This window comes from Punica granatum, chromosome 4 (genome assembly GCF_007655135.1).
Source record: "Punica granatum isolate Tunisia-2019 chromosome 4, ASM765513v2, whole genome shotgun sequence".
Classification (NCBI taxonomy): Eukaryota; Viridiplantae; Streptophyta; class Magnoliopsida; order Myrtales; family Lythraceae; genus Punica; species Punica granatum.
The window spans coordinates 24724118-24748811 of record NC_045130.1 but is presented as its reverse complement, the minus strand read 5'-3'; the positions used below and the strand labels follow the sequence as shown (position 1 = coordinate 24748811).

The 24694-nt window shown below is 39.2% G+C and overlaps 2 protein-coding genes across 5 annotated transcripts; one reads left to right on the top strand and one right to left on the bottom strand.

Moving 5' to 3' along the window:
• The first annotated feature begins 263 nt into the window (after positions 1–263).
• Positions 264–6605, top strand: LOC116204548 (peptidyl-prolyl cis-trans isomerase FKBP17-1, chloroplastic). 4 transcript variants are annotated; one of them, XM_031536690.1, is made up of 4 exons: positions 264–721; positions 804–926; positions 5614–5730; positions 5998–6605. In XM_031536690.1, exons 1-4 carry the CDS (start codon positions 404–406, stop codon positions 6127–6129), a joined length of 690 nt encoding a protein of 229 aa, XP_031392550.1. In that variant the 5' UTR covers positions 264–403; the 3' UTR covers positions 6130–6605. The 4 variants fall into 4 exon arrangements, with proteins under 4 accessions (XP_031392550.1, XP_031392549.1, XP_031392551.1 ...); XM_031536689.1 differs by having other exon boundaries at positions 5614–5745; XM_031536691.1 differs by having other exon boundaries at positions 5614–5817.
• A 16155-nt stretch (positions 6606–22760) lies between these two features.
• On the bottom strand, positions 22761–24427 carry LOC116203125 (BOI-related E3 ubiquitin-protein ligase 1-like). Its single transcript, XM_031534787.1, has 3 exons — positions 24172–24427; positions 23684–24062; positions 22761–23541 (listed from the first exon to the last, which is right to left on the bottom strand). The coding sequence occupies exons 1-3, from the start codon at positions 24234–24236 to the stop codon at positions 22975–22977; spliced, it is 1011 nt and encodes a 336-aa protein (XP_031390647.1). The 5' UTR covers positions 24237–24427; the 3' UTR covers positions 22761–22974.
• Positions 24428–24694: the final 267 nt, after the last annotated feature.

Here is a 24694-nt window from a genome sequence, read left to right as displayed (position 1 = left end):
TTTTTCCCTTAAATCTGGTCAAATTTGTTTCGAATAAAAAAATTAAGTAACGAGTCGATTTGTGCAGTTCCGTGACATGGGATCCACACGGTAAAATGAATGTTCTGTTGGTGCCATGTTAGCGAAAGGAGGTATGGCGTTGCCAATTTTTGAAAGAAGATGTGTCGTTGATTATTTCACAAAATATAGGGATGAAGTTAAAATTTATCCAAAAGTCTAAGTATATATTAACGAGAGACCTGAACGGATATTCAATTGGAGCACAGATTAATCAAGACCGTCGGAGTTGCAATTTAGGACGCGGCACATACCCCCGGAACCATCACCCAGTGACTTTGTTTGGTCTCTGGCGTCCGTCTTCTCGGAACGGAACGGAAAGGGTGAGCAGCTCCTCTGCAAAAGGATGACGACTATCCAATGCTGTGGCTCACCCGCAGCCACAGCAGCAACGCTACTTCACAGCCATTTTCGTCACCTCCGTCACAAGCTCTCTCTCCTCACTAACAAACCCACTTCTCCTCCTTCTCCTGATCCTGCTATAACACTTACCAGAAGAGACATTTCGCTTTCCGCCATAGTTCCCACTTCTTCATTCTTCTTCCTCCCGGCTTCTCCTGCGAAATCTGTCCCCGCCGAGTTCTTCGAGCTCCCGGGCTCCGGTGGCGTCAAGGCACTTGACCTTCGCGTTGGGTCCGGAGATGTCTCCGCCACCGGCGATCAGGTCAGTGCCCACCATTAGTATTCTTTAGTTTAATATATATTCTGTGATGATGTTGAATTGGTTTTTGTTCTTGATTGTAAAGGTTGCGATACATTACTTTGGGAGGTTGGCTGCGAAACAGGGATGGCGGTTCGATTCGACATATGATCACAAGGATGATACAGGGGAACCAATCCCTTTTGTGTTCACTCTTGGCTCTGGCAAGGTGAGTCTGTGTTTGGCTCCGTCTTTTGTGGGTCGTTAGTGAGAGGCACTTTCTAAGCCCCATTACTGATGTAGATTCCCTCTTGCTTTGACCCCTTTTCCTGTTAAAGGTTACAGGATGTAGAATTATGAGACTCTGTTTTTTGCTTGCCGACTATTCGAGGCCCCGACACTGCATGAATTTCTTCTGGTAAAATTTGTAGGCTGTAGCTTGGGTATATAATGGCATAATTACAGCAGTAGCTTAGCGCGTGCATCATCGTGAATTAGTCGGTTCGCGGTTGGCTCAGTTGAAGAAAACCTGAGCTTTTCAGGCACTAACGAGGGTGCTGGAATGAGTTTCCTTATAACTAGTCTTTCCCGTTCCCTGGATTGCCTGAGGAGGGGGCAGAAACTTGGGGAGCTTCTGAGCACTAATTTTCTTGGTGTTTTGCTATTGATGCATTCTGGATTGCCTGAGGAGGGGCAGAAACTTGGGGAGCTTCTGAACACTAATTTTCTTGGTGTTTTGTTACTGATGCATTGAAAATCTTAGATTATGGATAGCTGAAATGCAAATTAGAAAGTTCATACTGTGCCGGATTAATTATATCTCTTTGCATGTCTGTTCATGTGTATGGACTGCTGAAGTGGATCAACATGTGGAGAGTGAGGAAAGCTTGCTAGTTTCCCTGCGATCTGCAAAGCTCCAGAATTCTATACTTAGAATATATGATTGGTGACATATTACCAGTTTATAGACATGTATATACACATTCGAATCTCACCATACATGCATAACTTGACTTGACGCAGGAACCATCTGTTTGCCATTATTCTTGGATCTCTCTCTGGTAGTTTTTCTTTTCAATTTCATTTGAATGGTTTTTCTTTTTGTCTTTTGGCCGGAAAACTTAAAATTCCCTTGACAATGTTGCCCATTTTGATCTTCAAGGGAATGGTACTTGAAGTTTCTTGTAATTGAATTGTTCTGTGCTTCCTACTATGCTGTGAATCTCTCTCTGCGCCATATTTATTATGGTTCTCTTAAAAAATGTAATAATGATTACGTTCTTAGGGCCATTCAGGAAAAAAAAGAAGCATCCTATTCATCTTCTTTTATTAATGAAATTTCACACTCAAGTAATCATTGAGCTTGTTTTCTCACTTCCCCCTAAACCACAATTTGGAGTGAATGCAGACACTGTTTTGATAAGTTTTAGAAATTGTTCTTGCATGATAACAAGAGAATATGTCCAAATTATATTAGTTACTTCCGAATACCGCTGTTGTCAAACCCTTCCATAAAAATGGTCTTTTCCTGGAGTCTCTGTTTTAGGCTTAGCTTATTTCTTCATTTCTTTTTCAGGGTAAAATCTGAAGGGAAAGTTAAAAACCTGGGAATTGGCTAATTGTTAGAAAACTTGAAGTTAATTTGCCCTGCATCAGTTCTTAGAAGCAAATGTGATTGTTCCAGCTGCAATGACAGCAGCAATTTCAATAATATAAGATATACAGCTCTTTCTTCTATGCTAATTACATCCCTGCTTTCTTCCCTTTTTGGTGAATATGGCGCCCTTTGGATTTTGTATGATTATTATTGTTATAATACCTTTTGTTTCCTGATTGATTATCTATCTATGTCGAATTTTATGACTATTGATCTGTGAATTTTGCCAGAGTTGATGTGTTCGTGATTCCTTATTTCCTGTCTTTTTCTTCTTGTTTAACTCATGTTCTTGCCATAAATTTCTGGATGTTGGTCTTTACTTTGAAATTAAAGACAGTCAATTTAAAGAACTCAATTTACTTTTGGATTGTATGCTTCAGTTTGAAAGTCAGATATAGATGGTATTACCCCCTGATTTCCATGAAAATGGAAATGTGCAAGAACAATTGGCGTAGTGTATCTAATTTTGAAGTCTGATCATAATGGGATGCTTTCCGGAAAACATCAAGGGTTAGTGGTCAGCATGTAAAGGCTGCCCAAATGTGCAAAGGCTCGATTCAGGAGATAATGCAGTTTTTTCTTTTTGCCTGATATTAACATGTAGGATAGTCGTAAAAAAATCTCTATCTAGAAAAGCAGAATTCTAACACAAGATGTCTTTATGTTACTTTGAACTTGTTTACACATTTCATTGCTTTCTTTTCTAAAGAAAGTCGTTCTTTCATTTTATGTCGCAATTTGTACCTTACCTTTGGTTGAATTTCCCTTTTAGAAAAAAATATATCATTTCTGACATCTTATTGAGTTTCCTTTGACTTAGTTTTGTTGGATTTATCTATTTCCTTGGGCATTCAATATAGTATCAAGCACCTTTACTTTTCATGCGTAGCTTTCCTATAGGAGCTTGGCTCCAAAACTTTAGAAGTTCTTTATTTGCTGAAGGCTTATAGCCTACAATATTCCCCATTTTCAACGATGTACAAGTCAAAAAGTAGGATTTTTCTTCCTGGCATATTCTCACTTTCAGTGGGGTGTCATGGAAATTTACTGGAAACTGCACCTTTGGCATACTGGATCATGATAATTTTCAGCATGCCTAGTCGGACAAGCCAATGTATATGTCCAAATGCTGCTCACCAGGTCAGGTTACCTAAGTCAAAGTCGGAACTTTATTGTTTCCTAACCACACTAACTTATTCCACTGACTCGACTGAACATCGGGTTTCATCAGGCCTCCCTGGTGAAAGGAGTTCAGTTAAAGCACCTGGATTCGATCTCTGTCTGTATTAGCCACACCTTGGAGGAGAGGTAGTTCTGGTGCTCCAGCTAAAGCAGTTGGATGCCCGGTGGGGGTTGTGGGGTGACAAGGAGTTTTGGAGTGCTGCCTGATCCATGGCTAGTGCCTCGACCAGTTCAAGCTACAACAAATCATTTTCAGTCTGTTGCTGATCTTTCAAGAGTGGCAGCAGAGCAGGTAGCTTTGAACTTCCCTGACTGTCAAAAATGATCAACCAACTGATACCAGACTCCTGTCCACAACCACATTCAACCTGATGCTAACTACAGCAGTAGACTCTGGGCAACTTTTATTTGAAGCTCTTTAGATTATGCTGGACATTTTGATCTAAGAGATGTTTGAACCTGGCATGAGGTGCATAAGCAAGCCATCCACATGACCATGACCCATACCAAAGTCAACGAACTCCCAGCAAGTTATGGTTCTGAGGTTTTTGCTGTTCTGGTTTGAATATGATCAATCAGAGGCATGATCGCATGGAACCACGGGAGCAACAACCATTGTTCGGGAGACTATGGCAGATTGCTCAAGAAGTGGGCATGTGCATGAGGCCATCATCTTAATGGAGGTTACAGTGTTATCCCGTCTACTGGCTAGATATGAAAAACATCAGAAATATGGTCAGCCCAAAATATGGGAACTCCATGACTTAGTCCGAGTACCTGAATGACTCTGATAAATTGAAGGTCCATGAAAAAGTGGCTATAGATTCAGGATATGGTGGAAATCTCTTACAGAAGATGATGTGTGTGTTAAGTCATCCTTCCACTAGTGGTCAAACACCCCCAGTTTGGTAATGTTAACTAAATTTGGAGGTACGAATTGATAAGGTTCTTTGACTGGAGCCTATCGGCTTGAAAGATTGAATATACCAATTGATGCAAAACTCAAATGAATTGCTGCCGCCTTAGATCATACTTTTCTTATAATATAGGATAGAATGACAGAAACAAGGCGGTGTTAGTTGCTTTCAGTCCATTATATGAACAAAGTGACCCCTGAGTCCAAGCATGAAATTTAGGAGCACGAGTGGTCATGGACGAGATGAAGCACATCCCTAGTGGCTGTATCAGAGATTGAATAACGGATGTATTAAAAAAATTTAATCTCTTCGAGGTGAAAGGAGGAACTTCAATTCCAGCTTGTCAAGCACATATGTTGGCCATCATCTTCAAAAGTGACTGCCGTTTGCTTGGGCTTTCAAATCAAGGGTAAAACTGCTACTATCATCTTAAATTGTTTTTCCAAAATTACGATAACAAGCTTGGCTAGGAGCTCTACCCTCACAGCCTCCTTGGCTTGGAGCAATTTTGAGCAGTTTATCGTCTGCTCCCTCTTCAGTTACCATAATATATATAAAGAGCAGCTTCCCCTGCTTCCACTACTGGCTGCCTGTATAGTCCGAGGAGTTGATGGAATTTGTTAGCATACACACTCTAGAAGTCTGGTTGGTGCCCACAAAGTGACCCGATTACATGGGAGTTTTCTTATAAGAGGATGGAAAGAATTGAGGACATGTGCTGTAGTTGTCTATCTGATATTACCAGTTATCTTTCAAGATTACATCAAAAAAGAACTGGAGAAAATGTCGGTAGGGGGAAGAACAAACGAGGGAATTACAATATAATAATGATCACCTAACAGCATGGATAGTCAAGAAAGTAAAGTTTGTAATCTTATGGAAGAGAGAGGTTTCTTTAGTTTTGGGGTTTGGTGGTTTTTGTATATTGCCCCGATTTTTGATATCCTCATATTGTATTCAATTTCCATTTGCTGAATACTGAATGAGCCATGGCTATGTAATTTTTTTTGCATGAATTTCTTTAGCGTCTTCTGAGCCCCCCTTCCCTCATTAAGTTTTATCAAGTACAACTTTGGATTCTTTTTAAGCTGGTAATTTCTGAAATGATATTGCCGTGAAGAAGGAATTTCTGATCCAGGAGATATGACATATTTATGTAGGTAATTTCAGGTATCGAAACGGCCGTCAAGTCTATGAAGGTCGGTGGTGTCCGTAGAGTCATCATTCCACCATCACAAGGATATCAGAACACATCCCAAGAGCCCATACCCCCAAATGTCTGTTATGTCGTAGTACATCCCACGGCCTCGTACCATCTATTTGTTTGTTTTGATCATTTGTAGTCTTTTCGCTGGCTATTACATGTATGTAGCCTTCCCTGCCTCTGTTATTTTGTGATTGCTTCAGTGATAAAATCGACTTGGTAATATAATTGAGATAAGTTGTTACTGGAATGTAAATGTATTAACATTATTCTGTAGGCTCTGTTACTCGGATGCATTTGTACAGTCATTCTCACCCAAAATTTATTTCTTTGTTGATAGTTTTTTGACAGGCAGAGGCTGTTCACAACAATTTTTAATCCAACCCGTCTTGCTAATGGAGAAGGCTCAACGCTTGGAACTCTCATTTTCGACATAGAGCTCGTCAGCTTGAGGCATCGTGAAGTTCCATGACCGCTGGATCAGGTTTTTTTCAATGCAGCGGGTGAAGCCATCTCCCGCCATCTTCTCCTTTCATTTTCCAGGAACCAGGATGAAATCTGTATCTGGACAAGACGAAGAGGAGCAGTAGACCCGAAGGATGGCACTTTGTTTTTTGAAATGTGGGAGTCTTTACAAGCAACTCTTCCTCGATTTCTTTAAACGGCGAAGTTGGTCAGACTTCTTTGGTCTGCTCCAACCCAGAATTCTCCGTGCAGCTGCTGATCATAGTCATCAATTGTTGTATGCAACTGTATAAACCGAGGCTATATGTATATATTATACGGCTAACAGGTACCATGTAAGAGATGCTGAGGTCTCTGGAAGGATAGACATTCTGAGGTCTCCGGATGGCAATGGTCACTGTGTCAATGGTTTGATTCCTATTAATATATACAGCCAGGGGCTTGCGCAGATGTATATATGTTCAATTTGTTATTTATTTTGTGTATGTACACACATAGGAAATCGGTGGTAAACTTTTTTGGCAAGGACAATTTCGGTCGGTGCATTGATCGTTTTGGTACTTTCACGAACTCTAAATGAGTCTATATTGTTCATCATAGTCGAATGGTCCTAGACTAGGGAAGGATGTCAAGCGGAAGATCCACATCCTCGTAATGCTCTCTGCATTGACCATCCTACAATGAGCTAAGCTCAATGCATCCGCAAATGGGGTAATATACAGTCCCATAATAGGACCAAGAAAAATCACTAAATTATTCGTTAAACTGGCATGTAGAGAGCTAAGCTCAATGCATCTGCCCAGAAAAAAATGAGTGTTGTAATAGATAGATAGATAGATGGATATAGTTAGCTCAGAAATCACGGAATGTAGAGCTTAGGGGCTGCAATCAAATCTCAAGACTAGGAAATTATCGGGATATGCATATTCACTATGGTCAGAATCATTCACTTGTGGTCGATTTTTGTTACATTGATCAACAGCTACTGTTACTTATTACGTGTGGAAGACCACCAAAAGTAGCCTCCATGTCTGGAACCCGGACTAAAAAAGCAAGAAAACTTGAGAAAGGGGTTGGTGTAGATGACATAGTCCTGAGACTAAGAGGCCCTCGATATGAAATCCCTGACAAATTGGTCAAGTGCTTGACCCTGCAGGACGCCGAAGACGAGCGAAGGAGGTGGTGCGGACCTTTCATCATATGTCGTTTGAGCATTGGAATGCTGATGTGGTTAATTCAAAAGACGGTAAATATATATGGTGGAAGGTGGTCGTCCAAGCGAAATTTAGAAACATTGTACAAGGGATTTTTCAATTAGCAAAGCAATCTAGAACCAGACGACATATGTCACAAGTTCAATGGAAGCAAATTTGCAGATGAGTTTGGATCTGGGGTTTTTACATCACGTATCCCATGATTTTACCGTTTTTTCAAATCTATTACATGCTTTAAAAATTACTTAAAAAGGCCTATAGTTTATATTTTGTTCCAAATCTATCACGCCATCAATTTTCCGTCAAGGAAATGTAAGTGAACTCACAAACTTATCCCATGTTTTAATTTTTTTTTTAAATATATCCTATGGTTTTAATTTTTTTCCCAAATCTATACTGAGCAAAGGGCTATGGTAACAAAAATGGACCCACTTACGTTCCACGTCAGAAACACCGTTAAATATTGACGGAGAGAATAACCCCATGATAGATTTGGAACCATATGTAAATTATGGGCATTTCTAAATAATTTTTAAATCATAGGATAGATTTGAGAAACGAATAATACAATGGGATATCTGGCGTAATAACTCCTTTGGATCACCCGTATCCTTTTTGAATCTTGCTTTCCAAAAAATGTGGCCTCATAATATGGCACCGTAGCTCATCAAATTCAATTTGCAAAGCAAGTTCATATAGCGCCTTATGCAGTTTCGGGACAGACTGGGCTGCTCGGTGATCGTAAGGCTCAAATCCTACTAATAGTGTTCAAGGTCAGGGTCCCTAAGAATGCCAGAGAGCCATAAATCCCTAAAGTGGAGGCATAGCGTTCGAGGAGGTAAACCGCTGCCAGTGGAGAAATGTAAGTCGGATCTGATCTAAGGAAAGCAACCGCTTGTATGCGGAACATCAGGCATATGGGTCATTTGAGAATAAGATGCTCCGACGAACGATTGCCTCAATAACCCATGAGATCTAGCCTCTGGTTCAGTTATCATCATGAAGTTGATCTAGCTATGCCAAAGAATCACCGTCAGCTCAAGAGCCTGGCACTGAAAGTACACAAACTTATACGAGGTAGCCTGTGAAATGGACACAAAACTAGACATTGTATTTCATCTCAGCCATCTTATGTTCGATATATTATCTAGAATGCATTTATAAGGAAAAATTGATATTTGATCAAGGATATGCACCCAACGGACCGGCCATAAGCCCACAGTGAGTAAGTTACAGACTAGCCAATAGAGTTGATCGTGGGTTTTGTAAATGGGTTTTCACTTGTCCCAAACCCTAATTAGGGTAGTTAAAGGGTTTTACTCATCAGTTCACGGGAAAGGTTTTGGAATTTATGGTTAAAACTTTGTAGGGTTTAAGAAGGTTATGACGTTTTACCTCAAAACATGTCCCAAACCCGTTTAGTGTAAGCCTGTCCCAAACCCGTTTAGTGAAAAATTACTAAACAACCATGTTCTTTCATTAATTTTACCAAGTTACCTTAATTCAATGTAGGATTTAGTCACTGCTCAGTTCAATGAGTTCATTGTCTCCCTCATTTTCACTCTGCCTCGTCCTCAGCTTTCTGTCTCTGTCTTGCCGTTGTCGCTACTCGGGCCACCGTGTCCCCATGCCTCCTCTCAGCTCTTCTTTCACCTTGGCCTTGATGTGATGAAACTCTCGTGGAGTTGTGTTAATTTAGTTGGTTTTTTATGAGGATCGGGGGCATGATGATGAGGCAGATGCACAAGAGCATGTAAATCGGGCACGTGGAGATAGAGTTGATGCGCCAGAACTTGAAGACATGCATGTGCCGAGTGGACCAATCACATGAGTAAGGACAAGATGGATCCAACAAGTTATGGAGAGCTTGATTGTTACTGATGGAGATATGGTCTTGGGCGCTATGGATTTTTGGGGGCCAAGAAGTTTTCAACTTAGATGGACCTCAAAAATGGTTTAGTTTACTAACTTGTCATAAGTTGGTGCACAACGCAAGTCAAACTGGAGAAGATCCTTAAGGAAGGCCGAGAGAAGCTGAGTTTGGAATAAAATCAATGCCAAATATTCTAGTTGGCATGTTTTTAATTTCCTTTTGGTGTTTTTAGTTGTAGAAAACTAAGGTTGGTTTATTTGTCAAGTTTATTTCTTTCCAATTGCACTTAGAATATAAGGTTTTATTAGTTTTTGGTTGAGGTTTTGTCCTTTCTTCTTCATTGAGCTCTTTCGAACAATCAAGTGTAGCTTCTGAAGTTCGACTCAATTTGATATTATTGGTTATTGTTTCTTCATAAATAATGGGTCAGTAATCCTTTCATTGATATTATTGGTTATTGTTTCTTTATGTACAACAGGTCGATAATTGCTTATCTAAATCTGAATTTGGCGATCCGATTGACGGGTTTCACAATCTTTCGTGAGGTCCGCATCAGTTTTGTTACTACTAAACTCGTATGATGAATTGTTCTTATATATAAGATTTTTACAATTGTTAAGACTTTAACAAGTAAAAAATGGGTTCTTGGTGGGAACCTGTTAATTTAGAGGGAAGGCAAATTTTCCCAATCCTTAACGAGTTTAGGAAGGGTTTGAAGGTTGACCCTTTCTAAAAGGGTTTGGGTTTGGGAATGATTCAGGCATCCCAAACCTTGCCCTACAGTCCAATTTGGAAGATCTAGAGACTACCATCGGAGTCGAGCGACACTATGTTGGAGCGCCGACCAGACCAGAAAGTAGGTTTGATTGGCCTTAAAATAGAGCCAATCGGCCTTCTTCCTTTAAGCGGTTTATCTTATATTAGCCTAGGCGCAAAGCCTGGGTATGAATATGGTTTGACCGTATTCTTGATAGGATAGCGTGAAAGCAGATAGAAAATTTTGAGAAGAAGCTAGATAGGGCAAGTCGTCGGCCCCCATGAATGCCGGCTAGCACTGTCAGCTAAGCTTATTGGTCCTGACTGATAGTGTTGATCAACCTTGTGTGGCCACAACTAGTCAACCTTATCCGGCCCGGGTTTGAGTCCAGGCATTTATAAGGTCTAACCATATTCGAGGCAAGAAAGCGGGAAATTCGATTTGAAAATCCCGTATACAAAGAAGATCAACTTTAGCTTCAGCTCATTTTTCTCGCTAGTAAGGTCAACTAGCCATGCTGTAGTGTTAACCAGCGTCATGCTTTCCGAAACTCTATAAATAGAGGCATTCTGCTCAGCTTGAAAGGCAGCAAATTCGAGAAAAAAAAATGAAGCATAAAGGTTTCGTCAAGTCAAAAGTCCGAAAGTGTTGAAGAAAAGTGAGGAAAAATCAGAGAGAGAAATCGCGATTCAATCCCCATAGGTCCGAAAAGAGTTCTAATCCTCCACGACTGCCCGAAGGGTGACGTTCTTGGTCTTAAATTGATATTTTCTACACGACTCATATCTACTAATCTATCTTATGAAGATGATACTATGAATCCATGATATGAGTAAAAATCGACGAAGCCGGGACCTTGCATTGCGTTTCTTTTTCATTAATTTTATTGTTCTCATAACAATCCTAGAAATTTACTAAGGTTTTCCATATGAGTTGAGAGACAATTTCCTAAAAGCAATTTCCATTTTGTCAAGTTCTGTTTCCCCTGCTTGCACTATCGGTTGGCTCTGCTAATGTTGATTGGCACTACGAGAGGGAAATCCAATTTGAAAATCTCAGGAACAAGTATACAAAGTCGATTGACTTTAGCTTCAGCAGATTTGCCCTGCCAGTAAGGTCGACTTGCCTTGCCACAGTGCTGACCAGCGCTATGCCTCCCGAAACTCTATAAATAGAGGCATCCTGCTCAGTTTGCAAGACAGCAAATCCGAGAAGAAAATAGAGTATCAAGGTTTTCATGAAGTCAAAAGTTCCGAGAGTAAGAAAAGAAAAATGAAAAAAACCAGAGAGAGAAATCCCGATTCAATCACCATAGGTCCGAAAAGAGTTCAAAGCCTCTACAACAGGTCCCCAAAGGATGAGATTCTTGATCTGGAATCGATATTTTTTGCATGAGTCATCTTTGCTAATCTATGTTATGAATATGATACTATGAATCCATGATACAAAGAAAAATCGACGAAGCCAGGACCTCTCATCTATTTATTTGTGTTCATTTTTCATTAATTTTGTTGTTTCATAACATTCCTAGAAATTTACTACTTTTTCCATGTGAATTGAGAGAGAGTTTCTTGAAAGCAATTTCCTTTCTGTTCAGTTTTGTTTCCCTGCTTGCACCGTCGATCGGCTTTGCTAAGGACAATTGGCACTATGAGCAACCACAGCCATGCCTCCTAAGGCCAGTAGGCTCTGTATATATTGTTTTCATAGTCCTCGCCTCTCCGTCTGTATTCCAATCTGAGATTTGTTCCAGCATTCTGTGGTTGAAAACAATTTCCTTTAATCCATCCTTGTCAATGAAATGCAAGAACATGGGGCAAGCAGAGAGCGATTTGACTGTGCTGCAGGGGCATTCGATCTAATTGAGCCCATCGGCACTAACCCTCACCCCATTCACAGATTCAAGAGACAATTAGATCGATGATGTCCCTCGTGTCTCAGGGAAAGTTTCAGTCAGGATCCCCTGGTAAATTGAGATGAGGGATTAAGATGATGTGAAATGGTTTGAATCCAATTTCTGGTTTGAAGTTCAAGGCATCAGTTTTAGATCAGGTTTTACTAAAAAAATCCCTTTGAGAGCCATTCGGTGCTACATTAGAGTTGATCAGCCTTATTATAAAGTTTCAGATAGAATTACGATATGATTTTGGAATATTGATTTTGCTATGTTCCGAGGAGGATGGGGAGTTATCCTGAGTGGAATAGTACGATGGATGCACATATGCGGTTCTGCTCTTTCTATTTTGCAGGTTGCATGACTTCTTGGGTAACGATCCGAGGAGTTACTGCAGCGAGGTGCTTTCGCGAAAGTGTGACCGGCTATTTTGTCGCCGTTTTCGTTGTGGGGAGGGGGTGGTTTATATTCCTGTCAATATCATTTGTTGGGGTAGTAGAAATGACTAGGATTGTATGCTGTCTACTTAGACTGAGATTGAGCCAGAGGAAGAATCGTGATAGGTTTGTGGTGCATAAGGATGAATATAAACTACTTTATTTCCTACGTTGCTTGATGATTGATTGGCTTCCTTTCTATGATGGTTGAGCTGCTTAAACATGCTTAAGGTCAACATAGTTTATATTGGCAATTTTCGAGAAAGCACAAGTTAGAAAATAGTGAAGTCAGGCCTGATTGAGGTGTTATCTCCATACCTTCTTAGTCAAGTACTCGTTGCCTTTACGCCTCCGACGAACATGAGATTCTTAATTTGGGAAATTACTTCGCAAGGGACCGGACTTTGATCATCCTTTTCTTGAGGTCCAGTTAGCTCTAGGATTCTCGGTTACAATGGAGACTCATAGACCTAATACATTGAAATAGAAATCATAAATATGTAATAAAGGAACACAGGTAATCCCACTTGATGCGGACCTCATGAAGGATTGTGAAACCCGATAACCAACTTGAATCGATTCCCATATCGCCAAACACAGATTTAGATAAAGAGGATTATTGACCCGTAGTTTATAGAAAAACAAGAACCAACAATATCAAGACAAGGATTATTGATCTGTTGTTTATGAAGAAACAAGATCCAATAATATCAAAGTGTACCGAACAATCACAAGCTGTCACACTTGTTCGTTCGAAGGAGTTCAATGAAGAACAAAGGAGAAAATCTCACCAAAATACCATAATAGTCTACCTATGATCAGCTACTCAGCCTCCTTTATATAATAAGCCTAGGAGAAACTGGAAATTAATAAACTTGGCAATGAGAATAACCTTAATTTCCTAAAGCCAGAAATAACAAATGAAACTAAATAGAGGCTATCTAGAATAGTTGGCAGTCTTTTATTCCATCTTCAGCATCTCATCGCAAGTCAGTTGAATAAAGGCTTTTGGAGACCCAATTGAATTAGACTCCTCTTGGCCCAAAAAGCCCATCAGCAAGCTCTCCATAGCTTGTTGGATTTGTTTGGCCTTCGCCCGTGTGATTGGCTCACTCGGAACATGCAAGCCTCCGAGGTCTTGTGCTTCAGCTCCCTCTTCACGAGTCCGACTTCCAAGCTCGTGTGCATCAGCCTCATTGTCATGCCCACGATTCTCATCATTCCCCCGCTCTTCAAAAGGATTCGTCCTCGAATCGAGACCTACATCAATCGGAGAAAGATCAGAAACATTAAAAGTTGGGGTAACATTATACTCACCTGGCAAATCTATTTTGTTCATTGTCATTTATCTTGGCTATGACTTGGAATGGTCCAATTCCACGTGAACTCAATTTGGATTTCCGTTGGTTTGGAAATCTTTCCTTCCTCATATGAACACACACCCAATCTCCTGGTTCAAAAGTCACTTTCTTCCGTCCTTGTTGGCACGTTCAACATATTGTTTATTCTTCTTTAAGATATGTTGCCTCGCTTCTTCATGAATCGTTTTTATCATATCTGCCTTTTTCTTACCGTCAAGACTAGAAATCTCACTCATAGGTAAAGGGATTAGATTTAAAGGTGTTAATGGATTAAAACCATACACAATCTGAAATGGTGAGAAGTTAGTAGAAGAATGCACTGTACGATTATATGCAAACTCAATAAACGGTATGCAATCTTTCCAAGACTTCAAATTCCTTTTTATGACAGTGCGAAGAAAAGTGGACAATATCCTATTAACCACCTCGGTTTGCCCATCCGTTTGGGGATGACAAGTAGTTGAAAATAACAATTTAGTTCCTAACTTTCCTCACAAGACACGCAAAAAATGACTCAAGAACTTAGCATCTCGATCACTAACTATGATCTTAGGTATCCCATGCAATCGCACTACCTCCCTAAAGAACAAATCAGCAATATGTGCGGCATCATCAGTTTTGCGGCATGGAATAAAATGTGACATCTTAGAAAATCGATCCACAACTACGAAAATGGAATCTCGTCCTTTATTAGACCTAGGCAATCCTAGGATAAGGCTCATTAGGAACAAGTAAAGACATATATACATTCCATGGGGTTTGACTGTTGGTTTCGCACTCTTACAAGTAACACATTTAGAGCAAATTCTCTCAACATCTCTCTTCATATGCAGCCAAAAGAAATGTTCTCTCAAAATATCCAAAATCTTAACTACCCTGAAATGACCCATAAGACCTCCCCCATGCGACTCAAGCACAAGTAATTCACGCATAGAAGAATTAAGAATGCATAGCTTATTCTCCCTAAATAAGAATTCGTCATGCTTATAGAACTTACCAAATGCACCATTTTCACATGCACTATATATAGCACCAAAGTCAGAATCTTGCATGTACAACTCTTTAAGATGGTCAAACCCAAGAAATTTAGCATTTAGAGTAGAGATAAGTACATACCTCCGTGATAATGCATCAGCGACCACATTTTCCCTTCCTTGCTTGTATTGAAACACGTATGGAAACATCTCTATGAATTCGACCCATTTGGCATGTCTCCGATTCAGCTTGTTTTGCCCTTTCAAATGCTTCAATGATTCGTGGTCCGTGTGTATGACAACTTCCTTCGAGCACAAGTAGTGCTGCCACGTCTCCAAAGCGCGGACCATAGCATGGAGTTCCTTGTCATATGTAGAATAATTCAAAGCGGCTCCATTTAGCTTCTTACTAAAGTAGGCAATCGGTCATTTTTCCTGCAACAAAACAACACCTATACCAATCCCGGAAGCATCACATTCAATCTCGAAAGTTTTCGAAAAATCAGGTAAAACCAATAAAGGTGCAGAACAAAGCCTTTTCATAAATTAAATGCTTGCTCTTGCTCTACTCCCCATTTGAAACATATATCTTTCTTAACCACTACCGTCAATGGAGAAGCAAAGTACTAAAATCCCGCACAAATCGCCTATAAAAACTGGCTAGACCATGAAAACTTCTTACCTCAGTTACGGATTTCGGCGTCGGCCAATCCTTAATTGCTTTCACCTTTTCCTCATCAACCTGAATACCCTTGGAACTAACAACAAATCCCAAAAACACAACTCGATCCATGCAAAATGTACATTTCTTCAAGTTAGCATATAATTTTTCATGTCTCAATGCTTGAAGCACGCGTCGCGATGGATATGATCATTCAAGCTCTTACTATACATCAAAATATCATCAAAATATACAACCACGAATTTTCCAATGAAAGCACGCAAAACATGATTCATGAGCCTCATGAAAGTACTAGGCACATTAGTTAATCCGAATGGAAAAACTAACCACTCATACAAGCCATGTTTTGTTTTGAAAGCCGTTTTTCACTCATCACCCTCTTTCATCCTAATCTAATGATATCCGCTTTTCAAGTCTATTTTTGTAAATAAAGTGGAACCATGCAATTCATCCAACATGTCATCTAATCGAGGAATGAGATGTCGATACTTTATCATGATTTTGTTTACAGCGCGGCAATCAACACACATTCGGCAAGTACCATCTTTCTTTGGCACCAGCAATACCGGGACCACACAAGAACTCATGCTCTCACGCACATGCCCTTTAGCTAAAAGCTCGTCCACTTGACTTTGAAGTTCCTTTGTCTCCTCCGAATTATTTCGATATGCTGGCCGGTTCGGAATTGCGGCTCCTGGCACAAAGTCGATTTGATGCTCTATTCCCCTTATTGGTAGCATACGATTGGGTAACTCTTTGGGAAAAACATCTCCAAACTCCTGCAAAAGAGAGGTAACACAACTTGGCAAAGAAGAATTAAGATCAGAAAAATAAGCCTCCTTATAAACGAACAAGATCATTGGGCGATTAGCTTTAAATGCACTCTTGATCTCTCTTTCTTTTGCATAGAAACTCATTTTTTTCTCTTTTCTCTCAACTAACTATTTCCTCTCATCTATAGCTGAACTCTCTTTCTTTTTACTCTCCCGAATTTCTTTCTCTCTATTCTTACCATTTTCCTCTCTCACATGATCACTCTTTTTTTTTCCTTTGAATCTCAGTTTCTATCTCACTTTTCTCACAAATTGATCTCTTGATTCGAAGCTGATCCTCATACACCTAATAAGGTGTCAATGGAACAAGTGTCACCTTTTTACCATCCTTAACAAAAGAGTATCGATTCTTATACCCATCATGTATTGCCTGTATATCGAACTGCCATGGCCTCCCAAGCAACATATGACTAGCATGCATGGGCACTACATCACAAAGAACATCATCATTGCATCTCCCAATTGTAAAGGAAACTAGAATTTGCTTGTTCACCTTCACTTCTCCACTTTCATTCAACCATTGCAGCTTATATGGCTTAGGATGCTTCAATATACGCAATCCCAACTTGTCAACAAATAACTTACTAGCCACATTCACACAGCTACCCCCGTCAATGATCAAACTACATACCCGATCCTTCACGTGGCATATAGTATGGAATATATTCTCCTTTTGCACATCAACTCTTTCTTCTTCCTTAATTTGTGCATTAAGAGTTCGCATGATTACTAAGGCATTCCCTCCAGCAACATATTCATAATCACTAGAATCATCATGTGTTGGCATTGAATCACTTTCCTCTTCTTTAGTTTCAATTTCCCCACTATCTAGCATGATTATTGCCCTTTTATTTGGACATTGAGAAGCAATATGCCTAGGCCCCAAACACCGAAAACATTTGATATCCCTATTCTTTTGAGGTTGGGATGTAGAGTTACCTCTCTCCTTGTTGTCCCATTGGCTCTTGCTCATGCTCTTTTCAACATTCGATTTGGTTTTTTTCTACAGATCTTGAACCGGCACCCCATTTCGACTTCCAATTTGAAGACCCTGAATAAGAGCCACCCTCATGCTTGGCTAGTCTCCCTCTCTTGAGTTGTCGTTCTACTTTCATGGCCATGCTAACCATTTTTTCTATCTCCACATAATGTTGCAACTCCACCACATTAGCAATTTCTCGGTTCAAACCACATAAAAACCTGGCCATAGTTGCCTCTTCATCTTCTTGAATGTTTGCCCGAATCAAGCTATTTCCATCTCCTTGTGGTAGTCTTCCACGCTCCCCATCCATTGCCTTAGACTTTGTAATTTTAAATGCAAGTTCCGATAGTAATACGAGAGAACAAATCGCCTCTACATGACAGTCTTCATCTCCTCCCAAGTCTCAATAGGCCTTTCATGGTTCCTTCTTCTTTCCTTAACTATTTGTCCCACAAAACGATGGCATAATCAGTGAATTCCACAGCTACAAGCTTCACTTTCTTCTCTTCCGAATAATTATGGCATTCAAATACAAGCTCCACCTTCCTCTCCCATTCAATAAAAGCATCAGGGTTATTCCTCCCTTGAAAAGGTGGTATCGTCATTTTAATACTCCCAATACTCCTATCTACTTCATCTCTAACTGCTTGATCTCGCCTACCATGTCTTCGCCCCTCATTCCTAACTCCTCTGGCTTTCCTCACACTTCCCACGGATGCAATTTCATTATCTTCCTCATAATCTTCATCTTCTTCATCGTGAGGATTCGACGGCTGGCGGATTAGTCTCCTTGCATTGGGAACTTGCACATGCTGCCTGGGTTGCTCCCTCTGCATTTGATCAATTCGTTGATCTTGCCGGTCTATTCTATCACGGATATCTCCAAAAACAACTTCCAATCTCTCGAATTGTTGCTGCGTGGCTTTCAAAGTAAAAGCAACATCTTGCTGGCTGGCATTACTTCCATTCTCGGTTGTATATTCATTGCCTTTTCCTGCGAAGCTCATGTTTGCACTACGAAAAGAAAATTGATGTTAAGACCTCACAACCACTCGCTCACGTGTTTGCCCTCAAATTATCGTCACTCAACACTCGTGTTTCGCTCAGTTCAATGGCTTTTTCCCTCTGATTACGCTTAACACTCTTGCCTCTTTCCACTCTAATTTTCTCCTCAAAGTTCTTTAAAGAACTCAGCAACTTACAAATCAAAGGCAACTAGCTCGTAATAATCCAAAACAACAATTGATATATTGGCCCTAACTTGGACACAAACTAACAGGGAAATAAATGGTTAAAGGAAAGTTAACCAAGGAAAGATTTTAGGAATGAAGAAAGGAATATATCAGAGTAATATATGGATGGAAAGATATGGAGGATGATATAGGGAAGGGAATATGGAAGATCAGGTATTAGGTGATTATGGGAGCAAAATCAACGATGATCAACAAGGTAAATAACAACTTTAGAATGATCTGATGCAAAGAATCCGGATCAAATTGACACCGACGGCTTCTTTCTTTTCTTTCTTTTTTTTTTTTGCTACTAACAATCCAGAACGAACAAGCTAGATGGAATGAAATTCAACGAATTGAAACGTAAAGGATAGAATAAACCTGATTTGGAGCATGATGCTTTGATACCAAAATGATGCGGACCTTACGAAGGATTGTGAAACCCGACGACCAACTTCAATCGATTCCCAGATCGCCAAACACAAATTTAGATAAAGAGGATTATTGACCCGTTGTTTATAGAGAAACAAGAACCAACAATATCAAGACAATGATTATTGACCCGTTGTTTATAGAGAAACAAGAATCAACAATATCAAGACAAGGATTATTCACCCGTTGTTTATGAAGAAACAAGAACCAATAATATCAAAGTGTACCGAACAATCACAAGCTGTCACACTTGTTCGTTTGAAGGAGTTCAATGAAGAACAAAGGAGAAAATCTCACCAAAATACCAGAATAGTCTACCTATGATCAGATACTCAGCCTCCTTTATATAATAAGCTTAGGAGAAACTGGAAACTAATAAATTTGGCAACTGTAATAACCTTAGTTTCCTAAAGCCAGAAATAACAAAGGAAACTAAATAAAGACTATCTAGAATAGTTGGCAGTTTTTTATTCTATTTTCAGCATCTCATGGCAAGTCAGTTGAATAAAGGCCTTTGGAGACCCAATTGAATTAGACTCATCTTGGCCCAAAAAGCCCATCAGCAAGCTCTCCATAGCTTGTTGGATTTGTTTGGTCTTCGCCCGTGTAATTGGCCCACTCGGGACATGCAAGCCTCCAAAGTCTTGTGCTTCAGCTCCCTCTTCACGAGTCCGACTTCCAAGCTCGTGTGCATCAACCTCATTATCATGCCCACGATCCTCATCACCACTAAGTATCTAACTTGGGACCTCTTAGTTACCAGGCGAAAGGTACGCTACTGCGCTATACCCTCTTTTGATTATCTCTGGGGTTCTTTCAAGTAGTTTTGTGTATGGAATCAATTTTCCTAAAATAAATGGATTTCATAATTAAAATCAATCTTTCTTAAAAACTAGCTATAATTTCGCAAAATATCACTATAGGTACAAAACCAGATAATTTGGATTTAAACAGTCTATATCAACTCGAGAGCTTATCCTAATAAAAACCAATGCCTTCCTCGTGACTGGCAACCATCTCTTTGATCTCTTTGCTAAAGGCAAGAGAGAGTAGCGGTAAAGGTACACAAAGAATACCGCTAAAAGCACACATCCAATTGTGCCTACCTATATAGAATTTCCGGCAGGAACAGAGCTAGAAAATTTGTTCAAGACAGGCAACATATGGTTAATTGAAATTTTTACTCATTGAGTACATCTATATATATAAAGTTGTATCCTTTGCAATAACTAGGGTTAGAGAAGTAAATTTTTATGATATAGGGTAGAAAGGTCAATATCTATGAAATAAATTGAATAGAAAGGTAAATGTCTATTCAAATAGGGGTTGAAAGGTCAATATCTATATAATATTTACTTCTATGTCAAATTTAAATGATTTTACTTTAAAATAACAAAATTAGTAAAAAAAACTTCACTCGACTTAATCTATGTAGCTATGTTTGCCCTCAATCTCAAAAAATTAATTTGTAAAAAATTTAATTTTAATGCTAGGTCAATTGCTATAAACAAACTAAAACTTTTTTTTTTGTGACCATAAACAAACGAAAACTTATAAATACAAAATTGAATATTCGATCAAAAAAATAAAAAGTTTAATATATTATTAGACTATTGCAATATAAATATCATATTATTTTAAATTTATGTTGGAAAATAAATTATTGCAAATAAAATTTATATTATATACAACATATTAATTATTTCATGTGCATAAAACTGCAATTATTTGTACTTTGGTTCTTGCATAAACTTTACTTTAATTAATGTATTTAGGTATTTTTTTCCTTCAATCTGAAAAATATTATTTTTAAAAAATTAATTTCCAAGTAATAGGTTAACTTTACGACTTATAAAAATGAACTAACAGTTATATGTACAAAGTTCAATATATTATAAATATATTACAATATAAAACTCCTATCATTTTACATTTATGTTGAAAATTTTATTATAGCAAACGAAATTTATATTATATATAAAAATATATTATTTAGGTGCATGAAACAACAATTGAATTATATGTATTTTAGATCTGCACAGTTTATGAAAACTATTTTATTCAAAATGAAACTATAATTAAATTTGAAAACATAAAAAAATTTCCACGAATAAATAAAATTATAATCACATCTAAAGCAAAAGGTTCAACAAATTTCTATAGAAAAATTACCTGTGCAACGTACGGGGGAAAGAAGACTAGTTTTTTTTTAAAATTAATTCAACACATAATTGATTATGAGCAAAGAAAAAAGTTGTATCAATATGAAAATGGGTATAATGAAAAATTGAGGTTAGCGAAATGAAGATTATACGTTCATTATCTATTTGTAGACATTAATGAAGTTTTCGATTCAATTCCTATGTACTCTCTTCCTTCCTGTATCCTAGTACGACCTAATAGGAATTTCTTCTAAGGTATATGGCGATTGCTAATTATAATTATTCAGAATATTTTCAATATTAAAAGTACTAAATACTGATATATTAGATGCCCATTTATTATCCTATTATCTATAATCTGTAATACTTATGTCAGAAAGATCCAGTTAATGGTGTAATTTTGTGTTTCCAAAACTACCCATTAAAAAATAGAATAAAAATTTGTCAGCCGCTAACATGTGAATAAAATTGTCTAGTCATATATTTTTAGGGCAAATAAAAAAAAACTTAAATTTTGTAAAACGTCTCAGTTTTGTTCTAAATTTTACTTTGTAATAAAAAAATCACATGTTTTGATAATCGTCTCAGATTTGACCTCCGTTACTATTCCGTTAAGATTTTTGTCTATTAGCCTATGTGGACTTTATGGAACCCACTAAATTTGCACATCATTTGATCATTTTCTTTTTTATTTACAAAAATAACCTAAATTTTCATAAAAGTCTCAGTTTTGTTCTAGATTTTGATTTGTAATTTTTAAAAAGTACATGTTAGCACCCCGTTTTGGTCTACCAGCTCTAGGAGAAAATATCAACAGCATTCTTAAATACAATTCAGAAATTATTACAGAAGAAGACCTAGCAAACCTCGGGTTACTATTCACAATTAAGTCAGTCGGGTTACTTCCCACCGATGGATGACAAAAATGACAATTTTATCCCTCCTCCTTGTGATCATGCTAGGTTGTCAATTTCGAATTTTACTCGTGTTGCGATGCTCCGTGTATTTCTCCCGAGGCCATTCGGTTGACATGGCTGACCCGACTGTGAATAGTAACCCGGGGTTTGATAGGTCTTCTTTTGTAATAGTTTCTAAATTGTAGTCAGGAATGCTGTTGATATTCTTTCCTAGAGCCGGCGGACCAAAACGGAGTGCTGACATATATTTTTTTAAAAATTATAAATCAAAATATAAAACAAAATTGACGGAAAATAGACGGAAATTTTAACAGAATAGTAATGGATGCCAAATATGTGATTTTTTTGTTACAAAATAAAGTTTAGAACAAAACTGAGACATTTTATAAAATTTTGATTTTGTTTGTAATTTGCCCTATATTTTTTTTTACCACTAAAATGAGCTAGTTTTGTGAGCCGCGACTCCTCACATTGGACCCAGTTTGTAAGGGCATTGACTCAACCCAGCTTTGTGGGTCAGGATCACTCAAGTGATCAAGATCCAACTCAGAGAACTAGTACGGATTATAACCGAGTATCCCTTTATGAGTATTTATTTGAAAAACTCTTCCATTACATAATTAGAGGCTTACTTAAGTATCAGGATCACAGGACTCACCCCTGGACTCGTATATCATGCAGGGCCTGCCGACGCGAACAAGAGGGAGCTCCCAGGAAAGGAAGAGGAGGGACTCAACATAAGGCCCACGTCTTTTCGGGTGCTCGAAGGGAGATATATCCGGGAACAAAGGCCCGGAAGTTCAGTTGGTAATGGCGAGATTATACCGTTAACATCACTAGAATGAAAATAAAACATATTTATTGCAATTATTTAAGCACAGCTAAGAGTTAAAAATAGAACGATAAGATTATCAATTTTTCTAGAGTTAATTAAAAAAATTTGGTAAACACGGGAATATTCACATCCAAAAAATTTGTCAGGACAGTAACCTATGCAAAACAAAATGTGGACATCGCCTCACCGGAAAAAAGAAATGTCCAAAGAATTCTTCATTTATTGACTACGAACTAGCTCATCTTCACCACATATTTAAAATTCCTATCATATGTTAACATGTACTGTACCGGTCATCACGGAACCACATACAGGGCAACCATGAAGGACCGATCCGCACGCTGCGCAGAGGCATAGGTGCCGACAGGGCAGCAAAAGCACGCATGGTTCTTTCTTCCCGCAGCCTCGACAGGCCCCTCTCGGTCCTCTGCTGCCACTGCCAGCGACCGCCACCCGGTGGTCCTTCTCCTTGGCTGCCCGTTTGCCACTGCTGCTGCTCGCGCAGCATGATTCAGCATCCTCCTCTACTGCTGCTGCTGCTGCAGAGAATGGGTGACGGTCCTCAGCCACATGGGCCACTGCAAGCACCTGCTCGAGGTTGCTGCGGAGGGTGTTCGCTGCTGCCTCGCTCGTCTGGGCCAAGCTGCGCAGCAGCTGGTTCTCCACGCAGAGGGTCTTGATTCTTTCTTGCATTACCCAGTTCAGCTTCCCCATCCTTTGTATCTCTTCGTCCTTCTCCCTTAGCTTCCTTGCAATCCCTTCGTGTATATCTGTTAATAATTCCTTGGATTGCTGCCTGACTTTCTCTTCGACTTCCAGCCTCATCCTCTCAGTCTGTTCGTTTAAAGAAGCAAGAGCAAACAATTAACGAGTGCTTTTGCTTCGCACATATATAATATATCGGGATTTTGCCATCATGTGTTCAATAATAAGCGGCTAAGCAGACAACATCTAGATGGCATAACATAGTACTTACTTGTTGGGCTATTAGCCGATCTAGATCCGACTGCTGCCGGCGGGTGCCCAGGGCAATGTCCTGGTCTACAGACACTAACCGGATCTTCTGAGGTGCCATTTGAGACCCATCGCAGGCGTAATTGATCATATCCCTGGACCGCTTCCTTGGAGGCCCGGGCACACTGTTGTTGAAGGTGGTGAGGCCGCTATACGACTTCACTGGCAGAACCCCGTCACCAATTGTTGATTGGTACAAAGCCGGGGGGACAATCACCTCGTGGTGCAGCAGTGGCATTGCTGAGGAAGGAGTACTCAACGGCAGGGCAGCACATTCAATCTGAGTTGTCCCCGTATTGTACATGGCAGTCCCGTCAGGCTTCGAGCCGATGAAATCTCTCCTGAAATTCAATACACGACATAAACATTTGTTTGGTCATAGACATATATATAATATAGATGAACCTAACTAATACCACTCATTGATAAGCTTCGGTGACGAAAGGGTACCTGTTTGAGATCGATTGCGGTTGGCAACGGAAGAGATTATCGAGGTGCCGAGCTTCGACTGCCATGGGTTCTTTGCAAATATTTTCCTGGCTTGCTGTCTTGAATTCGAAGGAACATCAATGGCCAGGGAGGAGTGGGTTTAATAAGAGGTGGGAGGAGTTCAAACAAGGGAACACTAATGAATGAATATTGAATGAATTTGCGAGGGGTTTAATGGGAAGGAAGAAGTCAAAAAGGATTTTGTCTGCAAAAGGAGACTTTTGGTTTGGTTAATTGTCTGTCCGCCTGTTACCTAAATAAAGGACGCTCCCATATATGTATTGATTCCATCAGAAAGAAAAAGACAATTTCTTTTCCTCAAATTAATATATTTAATGTTCCTCCCCTTTTTATTTTACGGTATTCACAAAATTTCAGACATGCAGGTCTCTTATTACATACAATTATGACCTGTCTGCCACGTGTCAAGCCTCCATTCACCCCACTGATGAAATACGCGTATATATATACACACACACACATA

Excerpts from the sequence above, each read along its gene's own strand:
- LOC116203125 (XM_031534787.1), bottom strand. The coding sequence starts at position 24,236 with ATGGCAGTCGAAGCTCGGCACCTCGATAATCTCTTCCGTTGCCAACCG. Across the intron at positions 24,063-24,171 it reads CCGCAATCGATCTCAAACAG|GAGAGATTTCATCGGCTCGA; the intron begins GTACCCTTTCGT and ends ATTGAATTTCAG. Across the intron at positions 23,542-23,683 it reads ATCGGCTAATAGCCCAACAA|ACTGAGAGGATGAGGCTGGA; the intron begins GTAAGTACTATG and ends TTAAACGAACAG.
- LOC116204548 (XM_031536689.1), top strand. The coding sequence starts at position 404 with ATGACGACTATCCAATGCTGTGGCTCACCCGCAGCCACAGCAGCAACG. Across the intron at positions 927-5,613 it reads TCACTCTTGGCTCTGGCAAG|GTAATTTCAGGTATCGAAAC; the intron begins GTGAGTCTGTGT and ends ATATTTATGTAG. Across the intron at positions 5,746-5,997 it reads CAAATGTCTGTTATGTCGTA|TTTTTTGACAGGCAGAGGCT; the intron begins GTACATCCCACG and ends CTTTGTTGATAG.